This window comes from Odocoileus virginianus, chromosome X, assembly GCF_023699985.2.
Source record: "Odocoileus virginianus isolate 20LAN1187 ecotype Illinois chromosome X, Ovbor_1.2, whole genome shotgun sequence".
Taxonomy (NCBI): domain Eukaryota; kingdom Metazoa; phylum Chordata; class Mammalia; order Artiodactyla; family Cervidae; genus Odocoileus; species Odocoileus virginianus.
Window position 1 is genome coordinate 51,031,476 of NC_069708.1, and position 26,035 is coordinate 51,057,510.

A 26,035-nucleotide genomic window follows, 5' to 3' on the forward strand; every position below is an offset into this window, starting at 1 on the left:
AATATTTCTGCAAACCAGGGCAAACTGCTCAGGCAGTGAAACTCCTATCCCCTTGCCTCTTGAGCCCTCCCTCTTTGCCCTGGCATGCCACCCCTAGCCCTGGCAACCAATTCAAACTGAAATTGTAAGATTTCCTATCACCATAAGGCTCTATGTGTTTTTTTTTTAAAAAGCTTCCTGCATAGAATTATCCTTAATACACAGTTGATTAAAAAAAAAGAAGAAGAAGTGAAAGTTGCTCAGTCGTGTCCAACTCTTTGCAACCCCATGGACTGTATAGCAAAAGGCTGGTGCCCTGTGGGCTGGTGGGAGCTTGAAGAATTGTTTCCCTCTGATGACTGTAAGAAGGCCCATCATTAGTGGAAAGACCCTTGCTCAGGTTTTATTTTTTTTCCTCCTATCTGGGACAACAGTCCATCCTCAGAACTCAGTCATCAGTGTCTCACCAAGACTCCTGTGTTGCATCAGGGAAATGGGTCATTTCTAGTCCAAATGGGCAGGATGGGTGGATGGTCAAGAAGTTTGATTTTTTTTAATGGAGTCTTCTAGTGCTACCAGAGCCACCTGACCCCCTGGACTATAGCCCACCAGGCTCCTACATAAATGGGGTTCTCCAGACAAGAATACTGGAGTGGGTTGTCATTCCCTTCTCCAGTGGATCTTCCCAATCCAGGGATCAAACCTGGGTGCTCTGCACTGCAAGCAGATTCTTTACCGCTTGAGCCACCAGGGAAGCCCAGTAAACTACCCACCCTCCCCCATCATGAGCTCACCCTGTATGTACCTGAGGTGTGGAGTTTGCCCACAGTAGTTGTGCTGCTTCACAGCATAGGATTTTTCCCACTAAATGGCCACCTCATTCTCCACCCATGGAGTGCCATGTCCTCAGAAAGGGACCAAGCTAGAAAGGGGAAAAGGTTGGAAAGGACTTGCATCAGAGACCAATATGTCATCTTGATATTTTCTTCATTCTAGGCTCAGGCTACTACCCAGATGAAAGCTACAATGAAGTCTATGCTGAAGAGGTCCCACGGACTCCCATCCTAGACTACCAAGGTAATCCTCACTGCTTCCCAGGCTTAGGAAAGGCCTTTTCTGTCTTAATGCCGAGGCCCTGTCTGATGCATCCTCACCCAGCTTGGCCCATTTATATCAAAGCTGCAGTTCAGGGAATCAAAGGCTGTGGTTTCCAGCCATGAATCTTGTTACTGACTTGCTGTGTTATCCAACCTCTCTAGCATTACGTTTGCCCATCTATCACTAAATATGGACTGAGTACCTACTGTATGCCTAATTCTGTGTAAGGAAAGCCTTGGGTGCTACAAAGGTAAAGTTTTGTCCCCCTCAAGAAGCTTATATTCTTGTAGGGGATATGAGTGAGGGGGCAATAAAATTATCAGGTGTAGGGCAAGGAAGCATGAAACTCTGTGCTATCAGTAAACAATAGGAGTTAAGAAAAAGAAGTCAGGGGAGGGGTCATGAAAGATGATATTTAGACTAGGCCTTGAATGATGGGTAGATTTCGAGGAGTAGAACAGGGACAGGAGGGCATTCAGCAAAGCAGATGGCCACAGGTAGAGAGAAGAACAAACGTGTAAGAGAAAGGCACTGGGAAGAATCCAGCCTGACTGGAGGAGATGGGATATGGAGGGAGTTGTAGGAAGTAAAGTTGAATATAAACAGTGAGACCAAATTAGGAAAGGCTCCACCATCTAATTGGTGGTAGTTTAGTCACTAAGTCATGTCAGACTCTTTTGTGACCTCCATGGACTGTAGCCCTCCAGGTTCCTCTTTCCACATAATTCTTCAGGCAAGAATACTGAAGTGTGTTGCCATTTCCTTCTTCAGGGGATCTTCCTGACCCAGGGATTGAACCCATGTCTACTGCATCAGCAGGCAGATTTTCTTTACCACTGAGCCACCTGGGAAACACGCCATGATCTAGGGACCCTTCTAAAGAGAGGCTGAATAGCGATTCCTGCTTTAGAAGGAAAGTTAGACCACATGGTTTCTACTATCCTTTCCATTTCTAAGATTCTTAGTTTCTGTGCCTTGCAAGCCATGTTGAAGAGTTTGGCTGTTGTGGTAGGAGTTATAGAGAGTCATCATATGTTTTTGCATAGGGGAGTGGCATGGTAAATAGTAATTTCAGAATATCAACCTCATTATTGTGGGTGGAAAATAGGAGTCCAGGAGGGGTAGAGCCTGGGTCAGGCAGATTCTCCAGGAATCAGTAGCAGTGATGTTGAGATGATTGATGCTAGTGGAAAAGAAATGAAGAGCAGGGATGAACCCCAGAGATGTTTTAAAGAAAGAGATGACAAGACCTAGTACAGATTTGATGTACCAAGAGATTAAGAAACAAAGGACTCTCTGAAACCATCCAGTCTGGCACCTGGGAGAACTGTAAGACCTCTCTCAGAGAGACAAGGTTAGAAAAGAAAAGTGGTTTGTATCCTATAGGCAGTGGGGAGAAGAAAGACGGAGCTTCGTGGGTCAGAGTCATTAACTTGATGAGTTATCTGAGGGAGCAGGGGGCCAACGTCAGAGCCTTAGAGGTCATCTGCAGATGTGAGCAGGAGAAGAGGAACCAACAAGGGAAAAAGAGATCATTAGTGGTCATCCATGTAGGAGGAGATTGGGGTAGCATCTAATATATTACAAAAGCCACAGGAGAAGAGAATTTTAAGGGAGGGGAAGCAATGAGAGATCTGTGTCAAATATTGGAAAGAAATAAATTGAGGGTATTACAATGTATTTGGCAAGAAGAAGGTAAATGGTAACATTTGAGAAAACAATTTCAATAGAGAAATGATGAGAGGTTGGAGTTCCTCTCTGACCATTTCTAGCTACCTTCTTTCTACCTATCTTCTCACTCTGCCAAATGGTCTAGACCCATTGCCTCTCTGTCTCAGCACCTGCCAACCCCCAAACTCCCTACAGTCTCTTGCCTTCTCACTCACAGATCTCCATGCTGAGACAACAGCCCTTAAAGGTCAATCACAATCCTCTCCCAAAGCCCAAATCATATGGCGCCTTCTTGAGCTCAGCCTCCCCATCTCTCAGCAACAGTGAACACATCTATCTCTTCTCACCCCACCTCCATCCTTGGACTCCATGACATTTCACTGTTATGAACATGGATGAGGCCAAGAAAGGAGATCGGCTCTCTAGTGGTGACAGGAGGGAGAGTGAGGCATTGATCTGAACTTCAAGTGATCATGATCTGTCTCCTGAGCTCCCAGACTACACCTCTAATTGATGCTAGACACTTCCATTTGGAGATATGTAAAACTAAATTCTTTCATCTTCCCTGAAAAAGGGACATCTGGCCTTCACACCATCACCATCATTCTGTTCAAAATACCTTAATGTGACCTTTAACAGCCCCCATCACCTTTAATAGCTCCCCTTTCTTCATCACCTCTCATCAGTCATTCACCAAGAATTGTCATTTCTTTATTAATCCAAGTGATTAAAACTTTTATTTTTATTTTTTTCATTTTTTTATTTTTTATTTATTTTTTTTATTAGTTGGAGGCTAATTACTTTACATCATTACAGTAGTTTTTGTTATACATTGAAATGAATTAGCCATGGATTTACATGTATTCCCCATCCCAGTCCCCCCTCCCACCTCCCTCTCCACCCGATCCCTCTGGGTCTTCCCAGTGCACCAGGCCCGAGCACTTGTCTCATGTACCCAACCTGAGCTGGTTATCTGTTTCACCCTAGATAATATACATGTTTCAATGCTGTTCTTTTGAAACATCCCACCCTCGCCTTCTCCCAGAGTCCACAAGTCTGTTCTATACATCTGAGTCTCTTTTTCTGTTTTGCATATAGGGTTATCATTATCATCTCTCTAAAGTCCATATATATGTGTTAGTATACTGTAATGGTCTTTATCTTTTATTACTTTACACATGGATAATAACAACTGCCTCCTAATTGGATTCTCTGACTCATGTTTCTCCCTTACCCAAACCTACTGACCCACTGTGATCATTTCTAATAGAATTTGGTCTCAGTCTAGATAGTCTGACAACACATTGTCCCTTCTCCACACATGAAATCTATAAGTAGCCAGATTAATAGAGCTCTACTCTGTTTCCTGACAGTTTTGGTCCACACTGAGCTTTCCCTCATTTATTCATTCTTTCATTCATTAATTCAGTGACTATTTATTGAGTACCTACCATATACATCTTCTGATATAAATTTTTATTATCTGGATCATTCATTTGGCATTCATTATATACTGCCTCTTTGGTTTACTTTTTATTACGCTCAACCAAATAGTTCTCTATTTAACAGAAGGTGCCACGTATGACACTCCCATAGAGCTATAACAAAAGTAGATGCTCAAGAAATGTGTACTGGCTGGTTGGAATTCTGGAAGCAAAAGCCAGATTGTAGTAGACCATAAATGGGAGACATAGATAGGAAAAAAGCAACAGATGCAGAAGGTACTTTCAAGGGGTCCAACAGCCTTGTGATTAATATTAATCTGCTTCATTGGTTATTTTTAAATGTGTATAAAGCCATTTAGAAAAATATAAGCCACATGGTGGCCTTTGGTCTTGGGGGTCAAGTGTCTCATGACTATCTTTAGGACTTAGTCTCAGGATATAAAACTAATTTGGTAAGGTTATCTATGTTGAGGGGGGAGGGGCTGCCAGGAAGGTACAACTTGAAGTCCCAGCATTCCTTGTAAGGTCTTGTGATCTCATAAATAAAAGCTCTGCCACTGTGGTGCTTAAAAGAGTTTCTGTAACTTGTGGCAGGCACCTCCACATGGCAGCCCTGTGTTGTTTCTTGAAATGAGATGAACCAGTGGTTCAAACCCAGACACCGACACAGGGAATATCATTCTCATTCCTAGGGCTAGATATATTTTACACATGCATCTTCATTTGATTCTCAAAACAGTCCTATGAAACTAGTTTATTAGTCCTACTTTACAGATCAGGCAACAGCTCAGAGAAGTTCAATTTAGAGCATTCTCAGAGCTCAGGAGTGGCAGGGCAGGAATTCAAGTGCAGGAATGTCTGACTTCAAAGCCATGCTCATTCTATCTCTTTCATCGGAAATGTAGCCCATTGTGGGTTTTTTGTTTTGTTTTTAAAAGGATGTTTTTAAAAAAAGTTAACCAATAAAAAGCATATCATTATTTTAGAGCAAACTGCCCACATACTTTGGTACCATTTTCACTAATCTTGAACTTGAAAATTCTCTTAAACTGACTCCTAGCTTGAAGTCAGAAACGCTTCTCTGAGGTATGTCCCAATCCTCCAATCCTCTGGGCTACCACTTGCTCCCAGATTGCTACATCACCGGGCAAGCTGGTAACTGCCTGTGTTATCTAACGATAATCACAAAGAAGGCGCTTTCAATCGTGTTGTCAGCACACTGTTTTCCTTATAATCTCTAGAAAGAGATAAGTGAATTGCAGAGGCCACGGGCCTGAATTCAGATCCCAGCTCCTCTACCTTCCAGCAATTTTGACCTTGGACAGACACATATTATGTGCCAGTCACTGTGCTATGTATTTTATAAATATTATTTAATTTAAATACTTTTCATGCTTGCTCTCCAGTTGTTGACAAGACCTCTGAAACACATTATTAAGTTTATTTTAAAAAGCGTTGGTGGGAACAGTGGACGTACTCTATGTGATAAAGAGGAAGAGAAAATAAGACTCACTTTATATGTGTAAAGAAACTATTAACAGTAGTTTCCGATGGGGGAACTAAGTAGGGATAGGTGGGGAAGCAGGGGTGGAAGGGAGAATTTAACTGTATAACTTTTTATACTTTGGGGATTTTGAACCATGTGGTTATATTACCTATTCAAAAATCTAAATGTATACTTCAAAAGAGCAGAACTTCACATGCTGCAATGACGGATACTGTGGTTAGAAAAAAATGGGTTTTCGAGTCAGACAAATCTTGGGTTCATATCCCAGCTCTGCCCCTTACTTGCTTCAGGTTTTGGGCAAGTTACTTCCTCATCTGTAAAATAGTGATAAACACCCATGCACCTTTTCAGGGCTGTTGGGAGAACTATGTGAGATGATGGATGAGAAAATGAAAATATAAACCATTGTGCCTAGCACACTTTAGCTACTCCATAATGACTAACACTTTTCCTACCACATTCTTAGTTTCAGTTTCCCATCAGCATTCTTTGGGTACATTTGTTCAGTCAATTTGAATCTCTATGACTGTACTGTCACCTCTCCTGTGTTCATCTCATCCACATTAATGGCATGAAGGGCATTGTCACATGCCTCACTTACTTCCACATAATGTACCCACCCACCATTTCCCCTGTTCTATTAGTCTGGTGACCACACCCAAAAAGGAAATTAGGTTAGCCTTGAATTACTTGTTCTCGAGGTCACTTGGAGATCACATTTCTCTTCCTAACTGCTCATAAGCCTGTGTTTAATTCTAAAACATTTGCTATCAGTGCTATCAGTCTCACCAAGCAGCATACTTGAAATTTACTAACAGAGTACATCTTAAGTGTTCTCACTACCAAAAAAAAAATGGTAACTATGTGAGGTGATGGATGTGTTTATGAACTTGATTGAAGTAATCATTTAACAATGTATACATATATTAAAACATCACATTCTTCACCTTGGTGCATACATGCTCAGTTGTGTCCAGCTCTCTGCAACCCCATGGACTGCAACCCGACAGGCCCCTCTGTTCATGGGTTTCTGCAGGCAAGAATACTGGAGTGGGTTGCCATTTCCTACTCCAGGGGATCTTCCTGACCCAGGAATCAAACCTGAGTCTCCTGTATTTGCAAGCAGATTCTTTACCATTGAGCCACCTGAGAAGCCCATTGTTCACCTTAACTATTTACAATTTATGTGTCAATTATACCTCAATAACTCTGGGGAAAAATGAAAATTAGGATAGTGAATTTGCTCTCTCCAGCCTTCCAACATGTTCATTTTTTTCTTTTGGTAAACTGTCATGCTTTATGGTTTTTTATTTTTGTCTTCCAGTCTTATTAAAATATAATTGACATACAACACTGTATAAGTTTAAGGCATACAGCACAAGTTTAGCAAGCATCCATCATCTCATATAAATATATCATTAAAGAAATAGGAAAAAATGTTTTCCTTGTAATGAAAAGTCTTAGGATTTACTCTCAACAACTTTCATATATGACACACAGCAGTGTCGATTATATTCATCATGTTGTACATTACATCCCTAGTACTTATTTATCTTATAACTAAGAGTTTGTACTTTTGACCACCTTCATACAACCTTCCTCCCCCCTTCCCCTGCCTCTGGTAAACCATAAATCTAACATGTTCTCTTTATGCCAGTATTCCTTCAGGCCAGCAAATCTGAGCTTATTTATAAAAGCTAGACCCTCTATTACTGTCTCAGCATTTGCCCTGAGGTTTATATTTCCTTTTACTATGCTTGCTTATCCTACCCATTACAATTTTATGTGTACTTTTCTTGACTGAATATGGGTGAAAAATAGAACAGGAGTGATTGTTGAGGTCCCAGCCTCGAATGTAAAGTCTTAATCATATGTGTTGTGACCATATGATCAACAGCCCTGCAACTGTAGTGCTTAAGAGACTTTCTGTCATTTGGAGATGGTTTCTCCAGATGGCAGCTGTGTGTCACAGCCACAGGCTCAAAAATACCACTAGAAGCTGCAAGCCTGTTGAGGCTTAAAGGCTAGTTTTCTCACTGTCATCTGTTTTCATTCTCCAGCTGCCCTCAAACAGTCTCTAACTTTCTTTGTTCCTTTGGCTCCTCGTGACCTTTTTTCAAAGCCCCTTTTTTTTTGTCTCTTAGGATTTCGGGCCAAATGAGCTCATATGGGGCTTTAGCTTTCCCAACCCCAGGCTAAGAAAGCTCTGTCATCCCATGTACCCATCCTTGGGCAGGTGGCCCTCTGCTTATTTATATGTTCCCATTTCAAATCTGAACCCATTGAAGAGTCACTATTTGTGTAGCCAATGAGACGTTTTATGATGCTTTTATGATCTAATGACCCTTATTACCTTTTGTGCTCAGTATTGCACTGGGATTAGACTTTTCTTCCTAAACAGCCTACTTTGATATGCAGTCCCTCCTTCTCTCTAGCTTGCATCTTTGTGTTATTTTTAAACAATTATTATAAGTGTACCTCCTATAAAATTCACTTTTTGGTGTACAGTTCTATGAATTTTGACAAATGCATAGTCAGGTCACCAATGCCACAGTACCAAAAATTTGCCAAGGGCTGCCCCTTGAGGGTATCCCCACCTCTATCCCTGATCTCTGACAACCTTTGATATTTCCCAATATTTCTGCCTTATCCAGAATGTCACATGCATGGAATCATAATCTGCAGTCTTTTGATTCTGACTTCTTTCATTTCGCAAACTGCACTGGAGATTTGTCCAACTTGTTGGATGTATCAGCATTGCCTTCTTATGTATAGATAAACCACACCTAGTTTAAACATTCACCTTTGGAAGGATATTTGAGCTGTTTCCAAGATTTGACAATTATGAATAAGATATTTTAAACATTTGTGTACAGGATTCTGTATGAACATGGATTTTTATTTCACTTTCGTTCAGTCAGTTCAGTCACTCAGTTGTGTCTGACTCTTTGTGACCCCATGGAGTGCAGCACGCCAGGCCTCCCTGTCCATCACCAACTCCTGAAGTTTACCCAAACTCATGTCCATTGAGTCGGTGATGCCATCCAACCATTTCATCCTCTGTCACCCCCTTCTCCTCTCGCCTTCAATCTTTCCCAGCATCAGTTCAGTTCAGTTCAGTCACTCAGTTGTGTTCGACTCTTTGCGACCCCATGAACCACAGCATGCTAGGCCTCCCTGTCCATCACCAACTCCCAGAGTCCACCCAAACCCATGTCCATAGAGTCGGTGATGCCATCCAACCGTCTCATCCTCTGTCATACCCTTCTCCTCCCACCTCCAATCTTTCCCAGCATCAGGGTCTTTTCAGATGAGTCAGTTCTTCACATCAGGTGGCCAAAGTATTGGAGTTTCAACTTCAACATCAGTCCTTCCAATGAATATTCAGGACTGATTTCCTTGAGGATAGACTGATTCGATCTCCATGCAGTCCAAGGGACTCTCAAGCGTCTTCAACGCCACAGTTCAAAAGCATCAATTCTTCAGCACTAAACTTTCTTTATAGTCCAACTCTTACATCCATACAGTACTACTGGAAAAACCATAGCTTTGACTAGACAGACCTTTGTTGGCAGAGTAATGTTCTCTGCTTTTTAATATGCTATCTAGGTTGGTCATAACTTTCCTTCCAAGGAGTAAGTGTCTTTTAATTTCATGGCTGCAGTCACCATCTGCAGTGGTTTTGGAGCCCCCCAAAATAAAGCCTGTCACTGTTTCCACTGTTTCCCCATCTATTTGCCCTGAGGTGATGGGACCAGATGCCATGATCTTAGTTTTCTGAATGTTGAGCTGTAAGCCAACGTTTTCATTCTCCTCGTTCACTTTCATCAAGAGGCTTCTTAGTTCTTATTCACTTTCTGCCATAAGGGTGGTGTCATCTGCATGTCTGAGGTTATTGATATTTCTCCTGGCAATCTTGATTCCAGCTTGTGCTTCCTCCAGCCCAGCGTTTCTCATGATGTACTCTGCATGTAACTTAAATAAGCAGGGTGACAATATACAGCCTTGATGTAATCCTTTCCTTATTTGGAACCAGTCTGTTGTTCCATGTCCAGTTCTAACTGTTGCTTCATGGCCTGCATACAGATTTCTCAAGAGGCAGGTCAGGGGGTCTGGTATTCCCATCTCTTGAAGAATTTTCCGCAGTTTATTGTGATCCACACAGTCAAAGGCATGGTCAATAAAGCAGAAATCAATGTTTTTCTGGAACTCTCTTGCTTTTTCACTTGGGTATATACTAAAGTGGGGTTGTGGAGTCACCTGGCAACTGTATATTTAATCTTTTAAGAAACTACCAAATAATCTCCTGAAGTTGCTTCATCTCAGCAATGTATGAAAGTTCTAGTTTTCCCCCATCTTCATCAACACTTAGTATTACCAGAGTTTTTTAGGTTTAGTCATCCTAATGGGTATATAATGATATCTTTTTGAAGTCTTAATTTGCATTTCTCTAATGGCAACCCACTCCAGTATTCATGCCTGGAGAATCCCATGGATGGAGGAGCCTGGTAGGCTACAGTCCACGGGGTCGCAAAGAGTCGGACATGACTGAGTGACTTCACTTTCACTTTCAGTGACTAGTGATGCTAAATATATTTTCATGTACTTATTTGCCATCACTATATCCTCTTCAGTGACATGTCTTTTCATATCTTTTGCTCATGCTCTGACTGGATTGTTTATTTTTATTGTTGTGTTTTCCAAGTTCTTTAAATATTCTAGATACTAGTCCTTTGTCTGATATATGGTTTGCAAATTTTTAGCCCCAGTTTGTGGTTTGTCTTTCGTTTATCACCAGTGCTGCCCACATAACAAAAGGTTTAATTTTGACAAGGTTCAATTTCTAGATTTTTTTTTTATTTTATGAACTATGCTTTTGATATCATGTCTAAGACCCCTTTGTGTGTACATGCTAAGTCACTTCAATCATGTCTGACTCTTTGTGGCCCTATGGATTGTAGCCCGCCAGGCTCCTCTGTCTGTGGGATTCTCCAGGCAAGAATATTGCAATGGGTTGTTATGCCCTTCTCCAGGGGATCTTCCTGACCCAGTGATCAAACCTGTGTCTCTTATGTCTCCTGCATTGTGAAAGGTTGTTGCTGAGCTGTGAAAGATGCCAGGATTCTTGGCCTCCAGAGGTGATGAATTCAATCCGGGGCCAGTGATGGGCCTTGATTGCTCAGAGCTTTTGTATGACAAAGTTTTATTAAAGTATAAAAGAGATAGACAAAGCTTCTGACATAGATATCAGAAGGGGGCAGAAGGAGTGCCCCCTTGCTAGTCTTTAACTGAATGTTTTATATCTGTTAGAAAGCTATTAAACAGATAAGAGAGACACCTCAAGGCTGAGGGAGTTTCACCAGGCCCCCCTCCCACAATATGCATTTTTCAGATAGGATGGCACAAGGTGTATCATCCCCCAGCCATAAAACAATTGACTTGAATACTGGTTTGTTGAGCTATTATCAGCCCAAGGTTTGAGAAAAGAAAAAAGTCTTCAGTGGAACCATTTTGAAGAAAGGCAAATTCCAATGCAAATACATAGTTCTGTTAACATAGCTTAAGAAAAACATCTTCATAAGAAAAATGCATTGGTTAGCTCAAGGTTTGAGAAAAGTTAAGTTCAGGTGGAACCAGGTGTCATCATGGCAATACAGAATTTTTAAGAGAAACCTCATTTTAAACTTGCAGCCTATTTCCTCTGTTTGGAGACCCCTGGCCTTCCTGCCTGTTACCCTCTCAATTGGCAGGTAGGTTCTTTACTGGTGGTGCCACCTGCCCTTTGCCTAGTACTAAATCTTTAAGACTTTTCTATTTTTTTTCTAAAAGTTCTATAATTTTACCTTTTTCATTAAAGTTCATGATTCACTTTGAGTTAACTTTTGTTTAAGGTATGAGATATGGGCTTCCCAGGTGGCTCAGTGGTAAAGAATCCACCTGCCAATGCAGGAGACACAGGAGATGCAGGTTCAATCCCTGGGTTGGGAAGATTCCCCTGCAGGAGGAAATGGCAACCCACTCCAGTATTCTCGCCTGGAAAATCCCATGGACAGAGGAGCCTGGCGGGCTACAGTCCATGGGGCCACACAGAGTAGGACACGACTTAGAGATTGAGCATCCATACACACACATCAGACATTTAAGTCAAGGTTCTTTGCTTTGCTTTTCCTCTTTTTTTTTTTTTTTTTTTGCCTATGGAAGTTCAGTTGCTCCAGCATCATTTGTTCAAAAGACTATTTTTCCTCCATTAAATTGATTTTGTACCTTTGTCAAAAATAATTTTACCATATTTGTGTGAATGTGTTTCTGGGCTCTCTGTTCTGCTCCATCAATATATGTGTCTATCCTTTCACCAATAAAACACTGTCTTGATTACTGTACTTCTAGCTTACTGTACTTATAGCTTACTTTTCTTCTATTGCTATAGTCCCCCGATGGTGTTATACATTAAATATCCAGGATGGTGAAGCCACATGCTACTCACCAAGAGGAGGAAATTATCACAGCAGCCTGGGCACTCGTTGTGAGCTTTCCTGTGACCGGGGCTTTCGACTGATTGGACGGAGATCGGTGCAATGCCTGCCAAGCCGCCGTTGGTCTGGAACTGCCTACTGCAGGCGTAAGTGGTGTGCATGTATAGGCTGACATCTGCATGTGAAAGAGGCCAGCCAGCCAGCCACCCAGGGTATATGCGTGGAGGTATTACTATGCCCTCTGTCAAGTACAAACTGAAAATTTCCACAGGATCCCAATGGGGCCTTTCCCCATCCTAACATTCTAGCTCATGTTCTCTCCCTGTGATAATGGATCAAACAATAGGGGCCTTTTAAGTTGCAACCAGGCTTCCCCAGTGGCTCAGTAATAAAGAACTTGCCTGCCAATGCCAGATACATGGGTTCAATCCCTCAGTTTGTAAGAACCCCTGGAGAAGGAATGGCAACCCACTCCAGTACTCTTGCCTGGAGAATCCCATGGACAGAGGATCCTGGCGGGCTACAGTCCATGAAGTCACAAAGAATCTGGCATGACTTAGCGACTGAGCACACATGCATGCAGGTAGCAACCAGCCCTCAGTCTCAAAGGGCCCAGGAGTGCGTGGAAAGCTTACACCTGGGGCCTGATGTGGACTTATGCCTTCCTCTGGAACTCTCAAGCATGGACAGTCTCAGACTCTTTCCCACTTGTGGTAAACTACTGTACTTCTTGGCCTAAGGTCTTAGGCCTTGGCAATGAAGCTAAAAGACATCTGCTAGTCTTCATTTTCTTCTGAAAGTCAAGAAAAACCTCTAAGACTGGAATGCAGGGGTGCTAATACATACATTTCACATCATGTTCACCTCAGTTCCCAAATCCCTACCTCTTATTGAAACCCTACAGCCTACCCTATTTTGGCAGCTAAGCTTTGCCTGTCCCTACATCCATTGATGAATGCCATTTGTAGAACCCCCATGTGTGCAGGGCCACTTCAAGAGCCAATTCCTTAATTACCAGACTGATTCTAGACTAACCAATGTGTGTGTGTGAATGGAGTGTCAGGGGATGTAGAATGCTGAGCATTCAGCAAGAAATGGCATTGTTTGGAGAAGATGCTGTGGAATAGAGGAGAAGTTTGGTAGCCAGAAAAAATGAAGCCACTATACCCCTCTAGGTGACTATAAGCCATTTGTTATAGGACTAGACCCCATCATTTCCAAAATGAATTTGAATTGACCTTACAAAATTAAAATATGTTGACAAATTAACATGAAACCAGTTAAAAGTTTGTGTTGTATGTGTGCTCAGTTGCTCAGTTGCTCAGTTGTGTCCGACTCTGTGACCCCATGAGCTATAATCTACCAGGCTCCTCTGTCCATGCAATTTCCCAGGCAAGAATACTGGAGTGGGATTCCATTTCCTTCTCCAGGGGATCTTTCCAACCCAGGGATCAAAACTATGCCTCTTGAGTCTCTTGCATTGCCAGGCAGATTTTTTTTTACCACTGTGCCTGTTTAAACACTGAATCTCACTTTGTACTTCCTCATAAGAGACACAGGGCAAACACTTTGGATCTATCATTTTCACTGTCATATAATACTAAGAAAATAAAATCAACAGAAAGACAGACCTTTTTACTTGGCCCTGATTTCAAGAAGGTCATTTTTGCTTAGGTTTTTATATAAAGGAGGCTGGAAAATATAAAAGGCAATCACCTTCAAGTCTGGTTTGACCAGGAAGCAAAAACATAGTTTATAGAATCTTTATTTAAAGCTCCAATGAAGTTAAGGAGGGTAGAACTTAGACAACCTAAAGGAACATATGACTGGCCTACTTCCTTCAGGTGTTGGGTATTTCATACTGGACTTTGGCAAGCACAAATTTACAATCAATTCATGGGAGCTATTGCCACTTCTGGCACACGTAATGTCTAAAGCACATGGACTCGCCTTTAAGCAAATGCCTCCAAAGCTGTCCACCCCTCCCCAACTGGGATTGGCCTGACTTATACTCTCACCAGCACAGAGGACCAGTGGGCATGTAAGTGAGCCTCAGCTGAGGAGTGCTTGTGGCAGCACCAACATTATGTTTAAAAAGGAGCCTTGAATTTGTTCAAGGGCATCTAGCATTTGTGGAAAAAGAGAGGAAAACTATGAGCTGATGAGGCCCTAAATAAGCCCAGAGATTTATATGCACTGTCTCTATATTTGGCACAACAATCCTACTTCATGGTATACATGTTTTAGTGATGGAGACACTGAGACTTAGAGCGATGATGTAACTTGCTCAAGTCACAGAGCTAGTTAAGTGGTGGAGCTGGGATCCAAACTGAGGTGCATTTCTCAAATCCATGAACTTAGATGAGTAACTTCTTTGAGACCATCTCTCCACCTCCGCCCCCCAAGAGTACTATTATACTTCATAATATGAAAATAAGAAAGAAATTAGGACAAAGAGGCAATCAGGTGCAAAAATGTCAGAGCAGTTGGGCATATGTTTCCCTGTATTTTCTGCTGTCTCTGACATGGTCTTCCCTGGGCTAGATGCCTAGGCATTACTTCCACATAGCCCCACAGGCCACTGAACTTGCCTCCTGATTCTCTCTTAGAGATGAGATGCCACGCATTGCCATTCATCACGAGTGGCACCTACACGTGCACAAATGGGGTGCTTCTTGACTCTCGCTGTGACTACAGCTGTTCCAGTGGCTACCACTTGGAAGGTGACCGCAGCCGAATCTGCATGGAAGATGGACGATGGAGCGGAGGAGAGCCTGTATGTGTAGGTAAATGCTGGTTGCTCCCAGTTGTCCTGCTGCAAAGGGCCAGCCTGGCATTATGTCCACTGCAGAAGGCATTCCCACTAGCTGCAAAAGGTGGCACCCTGGGCACAGGCTTAACAAAGCAATCGCTTCCGTGGAGTCAGGCCTCACAAGTTTCATTGAGCATCTTGAACTGCATCTTTTACCTACCCAGTGGTGTGGTATTGTTTCATGGGTTCCCTCCAGGGAAGGCAGGGGACCCATGAGTCAGCACTTGATTTCTGACCTTGGCAGACATAGATCCCCCCAAGATCCGTTGTCCCCACTCCCGTGAGAAGATGGCAGAGCCGGAAAAACTGACTGCTCGAGTATACTGGGACCCACCCCTGGTGAAAGATTCTGCTGATGGTACCATCACCAGGTGAGTCACAGATGCCAGGCACTCAGGTAGCCCACACTGAACCACACAGACTGATGGTACAGTGATGATGTGCCCCAAACCCCAGTTCTAAGAGTCACTTTCCTCAGTGGCTCTTTCACCCTGTCCCATGTAGGTTGATACTTCGAGGCCCTGAACCTGGCTCTCACTTTCCAGAGGGAGAACACGTGATTCGTTACACTGCTTATGACCGAGCCTACAACCGGGCCAGCTGCAAGTTCATTGTAAAAGTACAAGGTCAGAAAGAAGTTTTCCATTTCTGCATTGCTTACTATCTCTGCTCTTCCCTTACCCTCTAGATGCCCATCACAACCCTCTCCTCCCTATGCCTGAAACAGACACCTCATGCAGATTGGGAGAGGGGAAACTCAAATTCATGAAATAGGTCATTCAGGAAGCTTGTATACATGTGTATACACGTTTCAGAAACTCTGCTCCCCAACAAGACTTTCTCATCCTCCCAAATCTACATGACACCCACCAAGGTACTCTGTATCCATTTCTTTTCTTAGCCTTCAAATTAATGATTAAAGTCAATCAGCCTTCGTTCTCAGTCTTTCTCCTCTGCTGAAATTGGTGGTGCTGGCTGCTGATTCTTGCTTTTGTTTTGTTTTCATCATAAAATTAATTCATGCTCATTGTTGAACGTATGGGAAATAAAGTAATACACAAAGGGGGGAAAAAACTATTACTCTGTCACCCAGAGGCAATTGTTGTTAATCTTTTGGTATTTTTCTTCCAGTCTTTTATTCACACATACTTTAAAAATACGTAATTGAGATCACACTGCATATCCAATCTTAGGTAACCCCTTTTCACTTTTCATTATAACACAGGTAAATTTCTCATGTTCTTTAAAGTTTTTTCAGAAGTCTTTTAATCACAGTATAATAATCTACTTCTAAGAATATATCATACTTTGCTCAACACTTCTCCTCCCACTGATGGATATTTTAAAGTGTTAGTTGCTCAGTCATGTCCAACTGTTTGCTACCCCATGGACTGTAGCCCACCAGGCTCCTCTGCATGGACTTCTCCAGGCAAGAAAAATGGAGTAGATTGCAATTTCCTTCTGCAGAGAAACTTTCTGACCCAGAGATTGAACCTGTGTCTCCTGCATTGCACATGGATTCTTTATCTTCTGAGCCACCAGGGAACCCCAATGATATTTCATATTAAAAGTAATTTATAAGGTGGTCAACTGTTTGCAGAGTGTCCCCAAAGTCTGAAAACAAAAATGGCAATTTTTTTTGCAGATTGCTAGTCTTTTGATGACTACATATATATATATATATATCTCCATGCTTCCACATTTTATGAACACTTTTGTCTACATTTCAGATTTAACTCCATAAGAAAGCAAAAATTTTGCCTCTAGCCCTGGCCATTGGCAACACAGAGAAGTCATTCATTCTGATTATCCTGGGTCTGCTGATTTAGAAAACCCAGCATGGGCACCCTCTTAGCCTATTGTTTTCTACAAGAGTTACTATAGTCCCTAACTTGAATTTCTCCCTGACAGTGAGACGCTGCCCAACTCTGAAACCACCACAGCATGGCTACCTCACTTGCACCTCAGTGGGGGACAACTATGGTGCCACCTGTGAATACCACTGTGATGGAGGGTATGAGCGCCAAGGGACCCCCTCACGGGTCTGCCAGTCCAGCCGCCAGTGGTCAGGATCACCACCCATCTGTGCTCGTGAGTGAAACTAGGGAATGGGGAGAGTGGACATAATGATCAGGGCTTCTTTGAGGGGTCTCCCAATGTCTATGGCTCAGGGACCAAAAGCAATGTGTCTGATGTGGGAATGGGGGATTCTGTGATATTTCAAGAACCAATGTTCCCCTCTAGCATACTCCACCTCCAAGAAAAAGGATTTAAAATCTCCAAGTGTTCTTTTAGGATTTCCCCCCAAGGAAAGGGAGAAACAACCAAAAAAGTTTAACCTGAAAGCCTCAAAATGTTGTTATCCATTCTGGGATGAAGGGACAGGCCATACTCTGACTGGCCATGTGCTTCTGCCCTAGCTATGAAGATTAATGTCAATGTCAACTCAGCTGCTGGCCTTCTTGATCAGTTCTATGAGAAACGGCGACTTCTCATCATCTCAGCCCCTGATCCCTCCAACCGATATTATAAAATGCAAATCTCTATGCTACAGGTAAGAGCCACTCCCCTAATCAAGGCTTAGCTCCTTTGCATTCCCCTATCCCACTCCGCTGGGTTTCCCTGGTGGCACAGTGGTAAAGAATCCAGCTGCCAATGCAGGAACTGTGGGTTCAATCCCTGGGTTGGAAAGATCCCCTGGAGGAGGAAATGGCAACCCGGTTCAGTATTCTTGTCTGGAGAATCCCATGGGCAGAGGAGCCTGGTGGGCTACATTTCATGGGTTCACAAAGAGTCAGACACAGCTTAGCAGCCAGACAACAACAACAATCCCACTCTGTTACTCTCTTACTACGTCTCACTCAAAGACTTGCTCTTTCTACAGCACAAATGCTACTTCCTTAGATTGTAGACAACATTTGATTAGTTTTGCTGTAGACAAATTTAGCACAGTTTTAAAACAACTGTGTTTTTACTGAAAAGGCAGTGACGTCATTGGCATGGTGGGTTGCAGGAGGCTTGATGAAGGATGAGAAGGCAGTGTGGCAAAGCACTCCTGAAAAACTTGTAAGACCTGTGATCAAATGTAAATGTGGGGAATAGTTATGTTTAAGTTTTCAAGGAATAATAACACTAACAAACATTTAGACAGTGAGGGCTGTATAAGGACTAGGTATACAAGTATGTGCTTTATACATATTCATTTAATTCTCCCAACAACGCTTATAAAATAGGTACCCTTACTATCCCCATTTTGCAGGTAAAGAAACTGAGGCATAAAGAGGTTAGTGATTTGCCCAAAGTCACTAGCTAATAAATGGCTGAGCCACGATTAAACCCAGGCAATCTGACTCAAGGATCTGTGCTCTTAACCACTACTAATAGCAGACAAGAAGGAAAAGTGTCATGATATTGCAAAGTAAAATGAGGGAATTGCATAAGGATTTTTAACATTCTACCAGATATCTAGTTAAAGCCACTGTTGGGGAAGGAGAAGCAGAAAGGACAGAGTAGTTCTGACTATTGGGACTTTCAAAAAGAATAGGCTAGGTTCTATCACTATGTTGTACACCTAAAACTTATACAATATTGTAAATCAACTGTTTTTGTTGTTTTCATTGACTAAGTTGAGTCCAACTCTTTGCAACCCCATGGACTGCAGCACACCAGGCATACCTGTCCTTCACTATCTCCCTGAGTTTTCTCAAACTCATGTCCATTGAGTCAGTGATGCCATCCAACCATCTCATTCTCTGTCACCTCCTTCTCCTCATTTGAAATGGAGAAAAATAATATAATAATAAAAATAAAGAATAGACTAGGTTCTTGAAGAGAATTCAAAGTACTCTGACAAGACTCTGAGAAGCTGAAAGGGTCTGGATACCCAGGTAAAAGAAGAAGTTATTTAGGGGGTTTCTAAAGGTTGAGTTCTTATGAGTTGCCAAGTCAATATTCAGAAGACCATGATGAAAGCAGCCATATCAAAAGAATGACCCTGGGTCTAAACCAAAAAGGACCCCGTTCCTCCAGGGATCCAAAAAAGGCAGACAAAAGCAACACCTCAGCTTTAAAAGAAAGCAGGAACAAGAAGAGGAACCAGCCAGGGAGGATTGTGACTTTGAAGCCAGGTGTAGAGAAGTAGCCCAAAGATTCAACAAGGGGTAGAGCACCAAGCAGTGCTCACTGCTGCTTTCAACCTTGCCCCAGGTAACTGGCTAAGAGGCACCCCTGCTGGGCGAAGCAGGACAAAAAACCATGGTACGGTTACAGGCTGCACTGCCTAGTGTGAGGAAGGCAAGAAAGGGTCACAGAAAGAGCACTGACACTATTTTGGGGAAATTCTGGAGACCAAGAAAAGGCTGTGACCATGTAGCCTAATGGTAAGGAGCACACAGGCTTCCCAGGTGGCACAATGATAAAGAATCTGCCCGTCAATGCAGGAGATGCAAGAAATACGAGTTTGATCTCTGGGTCCAGAAGATCCCCTGGAGAAGGAAATGGCAACCCAATCCAGTATTCTTTCCTGGGAAATCCCATGGACAGAGGAGCCCAGTGGGCTACAGTCCATGGGGTCACAAAGAGTCAGACATGACTGAGCGATTAACACACAAAGAATTTATGTAGCTTCCACTTATAAAATAAGTAAGTCCTGGGGCTGTGATATACAGCATGGTGACTATAGCTGTATAATATATTTGAAAATTGCTAAGAAAATAGATCTTAAAAGTTCTCATTGTAAGAAAAACGTTGTGACTGTGTGGTGATGAATGTTAATTGGACTTATTGCAATGATCATTTAGACAATATCAAATCATTATATTGTACACCTGAAACTAATACGTCAACTAGTATCTCAATTTAAAAAAAAAACATGTAAAGATGCTCAACATCACTCATTATCAGAGAAATGCAAATCAAAACCACAATGAGATACCATCTCACGCTGGTCAGAATGGCTGTCATCAAAAAGTCTACTAACAATAAATGCTGGAGAGGGTGTGGAGTAAAGAGAACCCTCTTACATTGTTGGAGGGAGTGTAAACTAGTACAGCCACTGTGGAGAACAATGTGGAGATTCCTTAAAAAAAACTGGAAATAGAACTGCCATACAACCCAGCAATCCCACTGCTGGGCATATACACTGAGGAAACCAGAATTGAAAGAGACACATGTACCCCAGTGTTCATTGCAGCACTGTTTACAATAGCTAGGGCATGGAAGCAACCTAGATGACCATCAGCAGATGAATAGATAAGGACGCTTTAGTACATATACACAATGGAATATTACTCAGCTATAAAAAGAATGCTTTTGAATCAAGTTCTAATGAGGTGGATGAAACTGGAGCTTATTATACAGAGTGAAGTGAGTCAGAAAGAGAAACACCAATATGGTATATTAATGTATATAATATGGAATTTAGAAAGACGGTAATGATGACCCTATATGCAAGACAGCAAAAGAGACACAGATGCAAACAAGAGACTTTTAGATGATATGGGAGAAACTGAGGGTGGGACAATATGAGAGAATAGCATTGAAACATGTATATTACCATACATAAAACAGATGACCAGTGCAAGTTCGATGCATGAAGCAGGGCACTCAAAGCCAGTGCTCTGGGACAACCCAGAGGGATGGGGTGGGGAGGGCGGTGGGAGGAGGGTTCAGGCTATGGGGATGTAAGTGTACCTGTGGCTAATCCATGTCAATGTATGGCAAAAACCTCCACAATATTGTAATTAGCCTCTAATTAAAATAAATAAATTAAATTTAAAAAATGAACAGGGGGTGTAAGCTGAAGGAAGAGGCAGCACTAGAGCAAAAGCAAGACAAGGATTTAAAACATATCAGTAAATGAACAATTGGTAACCCCCCCCCAAATAACTTACGTATTTAAAAATCTATTCAAAACTAAGCAAGGAAGGATGATGTTACTGTAATTTGTCAATTACATTTATCTTTTCTATCCCACATGATATAACCAATCTCTACACTTCATTAGAATAGAGGAAACACTGTTAGGGTAAGTAGGCTTCCCAGGAGGCACTAGTGGTTAAGAACCCACTTGCCAATGCAGGAGACATAAGAGATACAGGTTATCCCTGGGTCAGGAAGATCCCCTGGAGAAGGGTGTGGCAACCCACTCCAGTATTCTTGCCTGGAGAATCCAATGGACAGAGGAGCATGGCAGGTTATGGTCCATAGGGTGACAAAGAGTCGGACAAGTCTGAATCGACTTAGCATGCGCACACACATGTTGGGGCAAGTGCTTCAGGAATGACAGAGGAAAGAGGGGGTAGACCCTCTCATGTGATGGTTTGTGAAGAAGCCCCTTCTTTCCCACACTGCCTTGACATGATCCCAGGAGGAATCAGTTAAGTAGCCTTAGGTTTGGGTTTGACAGCCTATTCAGGAAAACTTTCTTCTCTCCCCTCCCAGCAATCCACTTGTGGACTGGACCTGAGGCACGTGACCATCATCGAGCTGGTGGGGCAGCCACCTCAGGAAGTGGGGCGCATCCGGGAGCAACAGCTGTCAGCCAATATCATTGAGGAACTCAGGTTCAGACTGGAGGGCAACAGGAAAGGAGTGGGTAGAATCCTTAGGCAGGACTTTGGCCACAAGAGAGTTGTGGGAAAATCAGCAAACACTATTCTCTTGGGGAATTGCTTGTGTTTGAACTCTTTGGATGCATTAGGTAAGATCAGAGTGTGGCAGGGCATCAGAATGAAATGGCAGGGTGTTGTTGAAAATACAGATGACCACCTCAAACCACCTCAGGACTGTGCTTTTATGAGGCATCTCAGGTGACCCTGAAGCACAGCCAGGGCTGAGACACAGACTCAAACATGACTTAGATAAGCCTTTGATCCTGTTGCCTGGTGGTTGTATCCTTTTGCCTTCAGTCTTCAAATGAGCAAAAAGCATCTTTAGGCACTGAAATCTGAATCATACCTATCTGACCCTTGGGAGGAGAACACCATAGGGAACAGGTGGTAGAAGTTGACATTTCTCATTATCTATCTATTATCACCCTCCCAATCCCCCACATATACTGAGACCCAGTAAAGCCATCACTCCTCTCTGTTGCATAAACAATACTTTCCCCTAGGGCTTAATCTCAGGGACAGAAAGATTCAGTCCCAGGTAACGACTGGGGCTTCCCTGGTGGCTCAGTAGCAAAGTCAGTGGTAAAGAATCCAACTGCCTATGCAGGAGATGCAAGAGACTGTGGATTCAGTCCTTGGGTTGGGAAGATCCCCTGGAGAAAGGAATGGATACCCACTCCAGTATTCTTGCCTGGAGAGCCTGGTGGGCTACAGTTCATGGGGTCACAGAAAAGTCAGACACAATTTAGTGACTAAACAACAGCAACAAGAGGAGAGACTGGAAAACATGCAGAGGAAGGAGACTGCAGACTTGGTGATATTGATCAACCTGAAGGTTGACCAGGTGATATTGATCAGCCTCAGGGCTGCCATGTTTGGTTGTGCAGGCTATGCTTGTCCAGCTCTGGGAAACACTGGTCACGGCATAGTGCCCATGACTGGTGCTCCCTGGAGTTATTACGTGCAGCCTGCATCGCTATATGTGATAGCCCTGCATAAGGGGGCCTGTGAGGCAAGCACAGCTTGGTAGTAAGAAAGCTGTTCCACCTGGGGTGAGGAAGGGACAGCTTAACAGAGCTAGAGATGTTGGGGCAGCACGACTAAGGTGTGAGCAGAGAAAAATAAAGGGGCTTGAGATAGGTACTGGAAGGGGTGGGGCCAAGTGATTCGGTGGGGAAAGAATTAGTCCATCAGTGGAGCTGTGAAAGATCAGAGTACTAGAGTCTGGCGGGATGATGTCCAGACAAGGTCTCACACATCCCTGGGCTCATCTCTCTAGGCAATTTCAGCACCTCACTCGATCCTACTTCAACATGGTGTTGATTGACAAGCAGGGAATTGACCGGGAACGCTACATGGAACCTGTCACCCCCGAGGAAATCTTCACGTTCATTGATGACTATCTACTGAGCAATGAGGAGCTGATCCAGCGCCGGGAACAAAGAGACATATGCGACTGAACTTGAGTTGGAGCATGGTTGAGGTCAAGGGAAAAGGTTCCCTGGTCAGCCAAAACTGGGGCCTAATCAAAGGAGAAAATGCTTTCCCACAGCTCTGAGGAAAGGACTCTCAGGTGGGTGAGGTTCCCTGATCCTGGGACATTTCCAGACACCTTTCTAGGACTATGTAATAGTTTCTCAAGCAAGTCTCTGCTTTAGGTAGCACTGGAAGAGCATAAGAAGCTAGGGAGGGACTAAGGAAAAGCCCTGGGCAGCAGCTTGTGGATAGAAAGTCTTGCTTCTGCCCAGCTCTCCAAAATCTTTCAGAGAAGTAAATTCTAAATTCACTCACTAACAGGCTGTGTTTTAAATGGTTCCTCTACCCTGAAGTGACAGCAGAGGGCAGCACCATCACAACAGACAACCAGGACACCGTCAAGTGCGGCTGGATCTTCCTTACAGGTTAACTGTGGGGTTGGAAGTGAGGCAGAGCTCCAAAGCCCTCTTGTTTGTCCTTCTCCCTTGTAGGATGTTGGGCTACAAATGTTAACAATCTGTTAACCGTCATCTCACCTAAGAGTTAGCAGACCGCTGCAGTTGGGAGGGAGCTTGGGGAGAAAAGTCAGACTAGAGCAGAATGCTTTCTTTCTGCCCCTCCAACTAGCTCATAGACCACAGTCTCTCCTTACTGAGCCTCCAGTGCTGCCCCTTCCTCAAACAAATCCCCAGCTCGTGATCCAGGAAACCTCAGAACCACCAAGTGGAAACTACATCATGGAGAAGGAAAAAAGACAGCCTCAGCCACATGTATAACTTATTAACACTTTGAAGAGATGAGTACAGAGCAGGCAAGAGTTACAACAGCACAAACAAGCACTGAGGGCTATGAGTACATTTCCATTAGGAAATGTGAGTTATCTGGGATCTTGTGAAGCAGAGCAACACTCATGCACACTAACCCTGCTCTGGTTTTGGCCACACTCAAGCATGCATAGTGTTTGAAGAAAGGCAGTCTTCCCTAGGCTGCTGGGAACCTTCTTTTCTACACACATGCAAACAGTGTCAAGTTAAGACTTAGCAGCCATTCACCTTCCACCTTACCCAGGGGGTAATTACTAGGAAATTAGAGGGGGAAAGGAAGCGGGCTAGATTGAGAAACAGGACTAAAAGACTTGAGCACTGACTATGTGCCAGGTGCTGTCCTGAACACTCACAATTGACTGAAATCCTCATAAGAACCCTCTAAGCTAGGTCCTGTTTGTAAGCCCATTTACACGTGCAGGGATGGAAGCACAGAGAGGTCAGGCAACTTGCCTAAGATCACACAGGTCAGAAACGGAAGCACAGAGTTTCACAACTTGCCTAAGATCACACAACTCAGAAGTAGAGAAGTGGAAGGACAGAGAGGTCAGGCCACTTGCCTAAGATCACACAGCACACAACTGAAAGCACAGAGAGGTCAGTCAACTTGCCAAAGATTACACAGCTCAGAAGTGGAAGCCTAGAGAGGCTAGGAAACTTCCTAAGATCACACATCTAAGATATGAAAGCTCAGAGAGGTCAAGCAACTTGACTAAGATCACACAGCTCAGAAGTGGAAGCACAGAGAGGTCATGCAACTTGTCATGATCACACAGTTCAGAAGTGGAAGCCCTGAGAGGTCACACAACTTGCCTCAGATCACAAGTTCTGAAGTGGAAGCACTGAGAGAGCAGGCAACTTGCCTAAGATCATACAGCTAAGATATGAAAAACAGCAGTTAGGCAACTTGCCTAAGTTCACAGAGTTCAAGAGGAATCACAGAGAAGTCAGACAACTTGCCTAATATCACAGAGCTCAAAGTGGAGAACAGAGAGGTCAGGCAACTTGCCTAAGATCACATAGCTGATAAGTGGAAGCCTATAGAAGAGAGACAACTTGTCTAAGATTGCACATCTCATATATGAAAGCTCAGAGAGGTTAGGCAACATTTCTAAGATCACACAGCTCAGATGTGGAAGCACAGAGAGGTTAGGCAACTTGCCTAAGATCACACAGCTTTTAAGTGCAAGCACAGAGAGATCAGATAACTTGCCTAAGATCACACAACTCACAAATGGATGAACACAGAGGTTTGGCAACTTGACTAAGATGAAGCAGCACAGATGTGGAAGAAGATAGTGGTCAGGCATCTTGTCTAAGATCACACAGCTCAGAAATGGAAGCACAGAGAGGTCAGGCAACTTGCCAAAGATCACACAGCTCAGATATTGAAGAATAGAGAGGTTAAGCAACTTCCATAAGTTTAACGGCTCAATTGGATGCACAGAGAGGTCAGGCATCTTGCCTAAGATCACACAGGTCAGGGGTGGAAGCGTGGAGATGTCACACAACTTGCCTATGATCACACAGATCAGAAGTGGAAGCACAGAGATGTCAGGCAACTTGCCAAAAATGCCACAACTCAGAAGTGGCAGCACAGAGAGTTTTGGCAACTTGCCTAAGATCACATAGCTCACAAGTGGAAGCACAGAGAGGACAGACACCTTGCCTAAGTTGACACAGCTCAGAAACGGAATAACAGATAAGTTAGGCAACTTACCTAAGACAACCCAGCTCAGAAGTGAAAGCACAGAATGGTTAGGTACCTTGCCTAATATCGTACAGCTCAGATATGGAGGCAGAGAGAGAATGTAGTCAACCTGCCTGAGAACACACAGCTCAAGTGGAAGACAGATATGTCAGGCAACTTGCCTAAGGTCACAAAGCTCAAAAGTGGAAGCACAGAGAGATCATGCAATTTGCCTAATGTCACACAGCTTAAGTGGAATCACAGAGAGTTTAGGCAACTTGCCCAAGTTCACATAGCTCAAGTGGAAGCACAGCACATTCAGGCAACTTGCATAAGATCACACAGCTCAGAAGTGTAAGTGTAAGATTAGAGAGGTTAGGCACCTTGCCTAAGATCACACATGTCAGGTATGGAAGCTCAGAGATGTTAGGTAACTTGCCTAAGATCAC

At 43.2% G+C, this 26,035-nt stretch overlaps 1 protein-coding gene across 2 annotated transcripts in view; it reads left to right on the top strand.

The window, feature by feature from the left end:
• Positions 1 to 23,390, top strand: part of SRPX2 (sushi repeat containing protein X-linked 2) — a 29,438-nt gene extending 6,048 nt beyond the window's left edge. For both annotated transcript variants that reach the window (XM_020876540.2, XM_020876541.2), the window contains exons 3-11: positions 976 to 1,056; positions 12,128 to 12,319; positions 14,783 to 14,959; positions 15,230 to 15,356; positions 15,490 to 15,611; positions 16,897 to 17,076; positions 17,406 to 17,539; positions 21,427 to 21,548; positions 22,876 to 23,390. In XM_020876540.2, the coding sequence (XP_020732199.2) occupies positions 976 to 1,056; positions 12,128 to 12,319; positions 14,783 to 14,959; positions 15,230 to 15,356; positions 15,490 to 15,611; positions 16,897 to 17,076; positions 17,406 to 17,539; positions 21,427 to 21,548; positions 22,876 to 23,056 (1,316 nt within the window). In that variant the 3' untranslated portion in view covers positions 23,057 to 23,390. The remainder of the gene's footprint in view (positions 1 to 975; positions 1,057 to 12,127; positions 12,320 to 14,782; positions 14,960 to 15,229; positions 15,357 to 15,489; positions 15,612 to 16,896; positions 17,077 to 17,405; positions 17,540 to 21,426; positions 21,549 to 22,875) is intronic.
• The last annotated feature ends 2,645 nt before the right edge of the window (positions 23,391 to 26,035 follow it).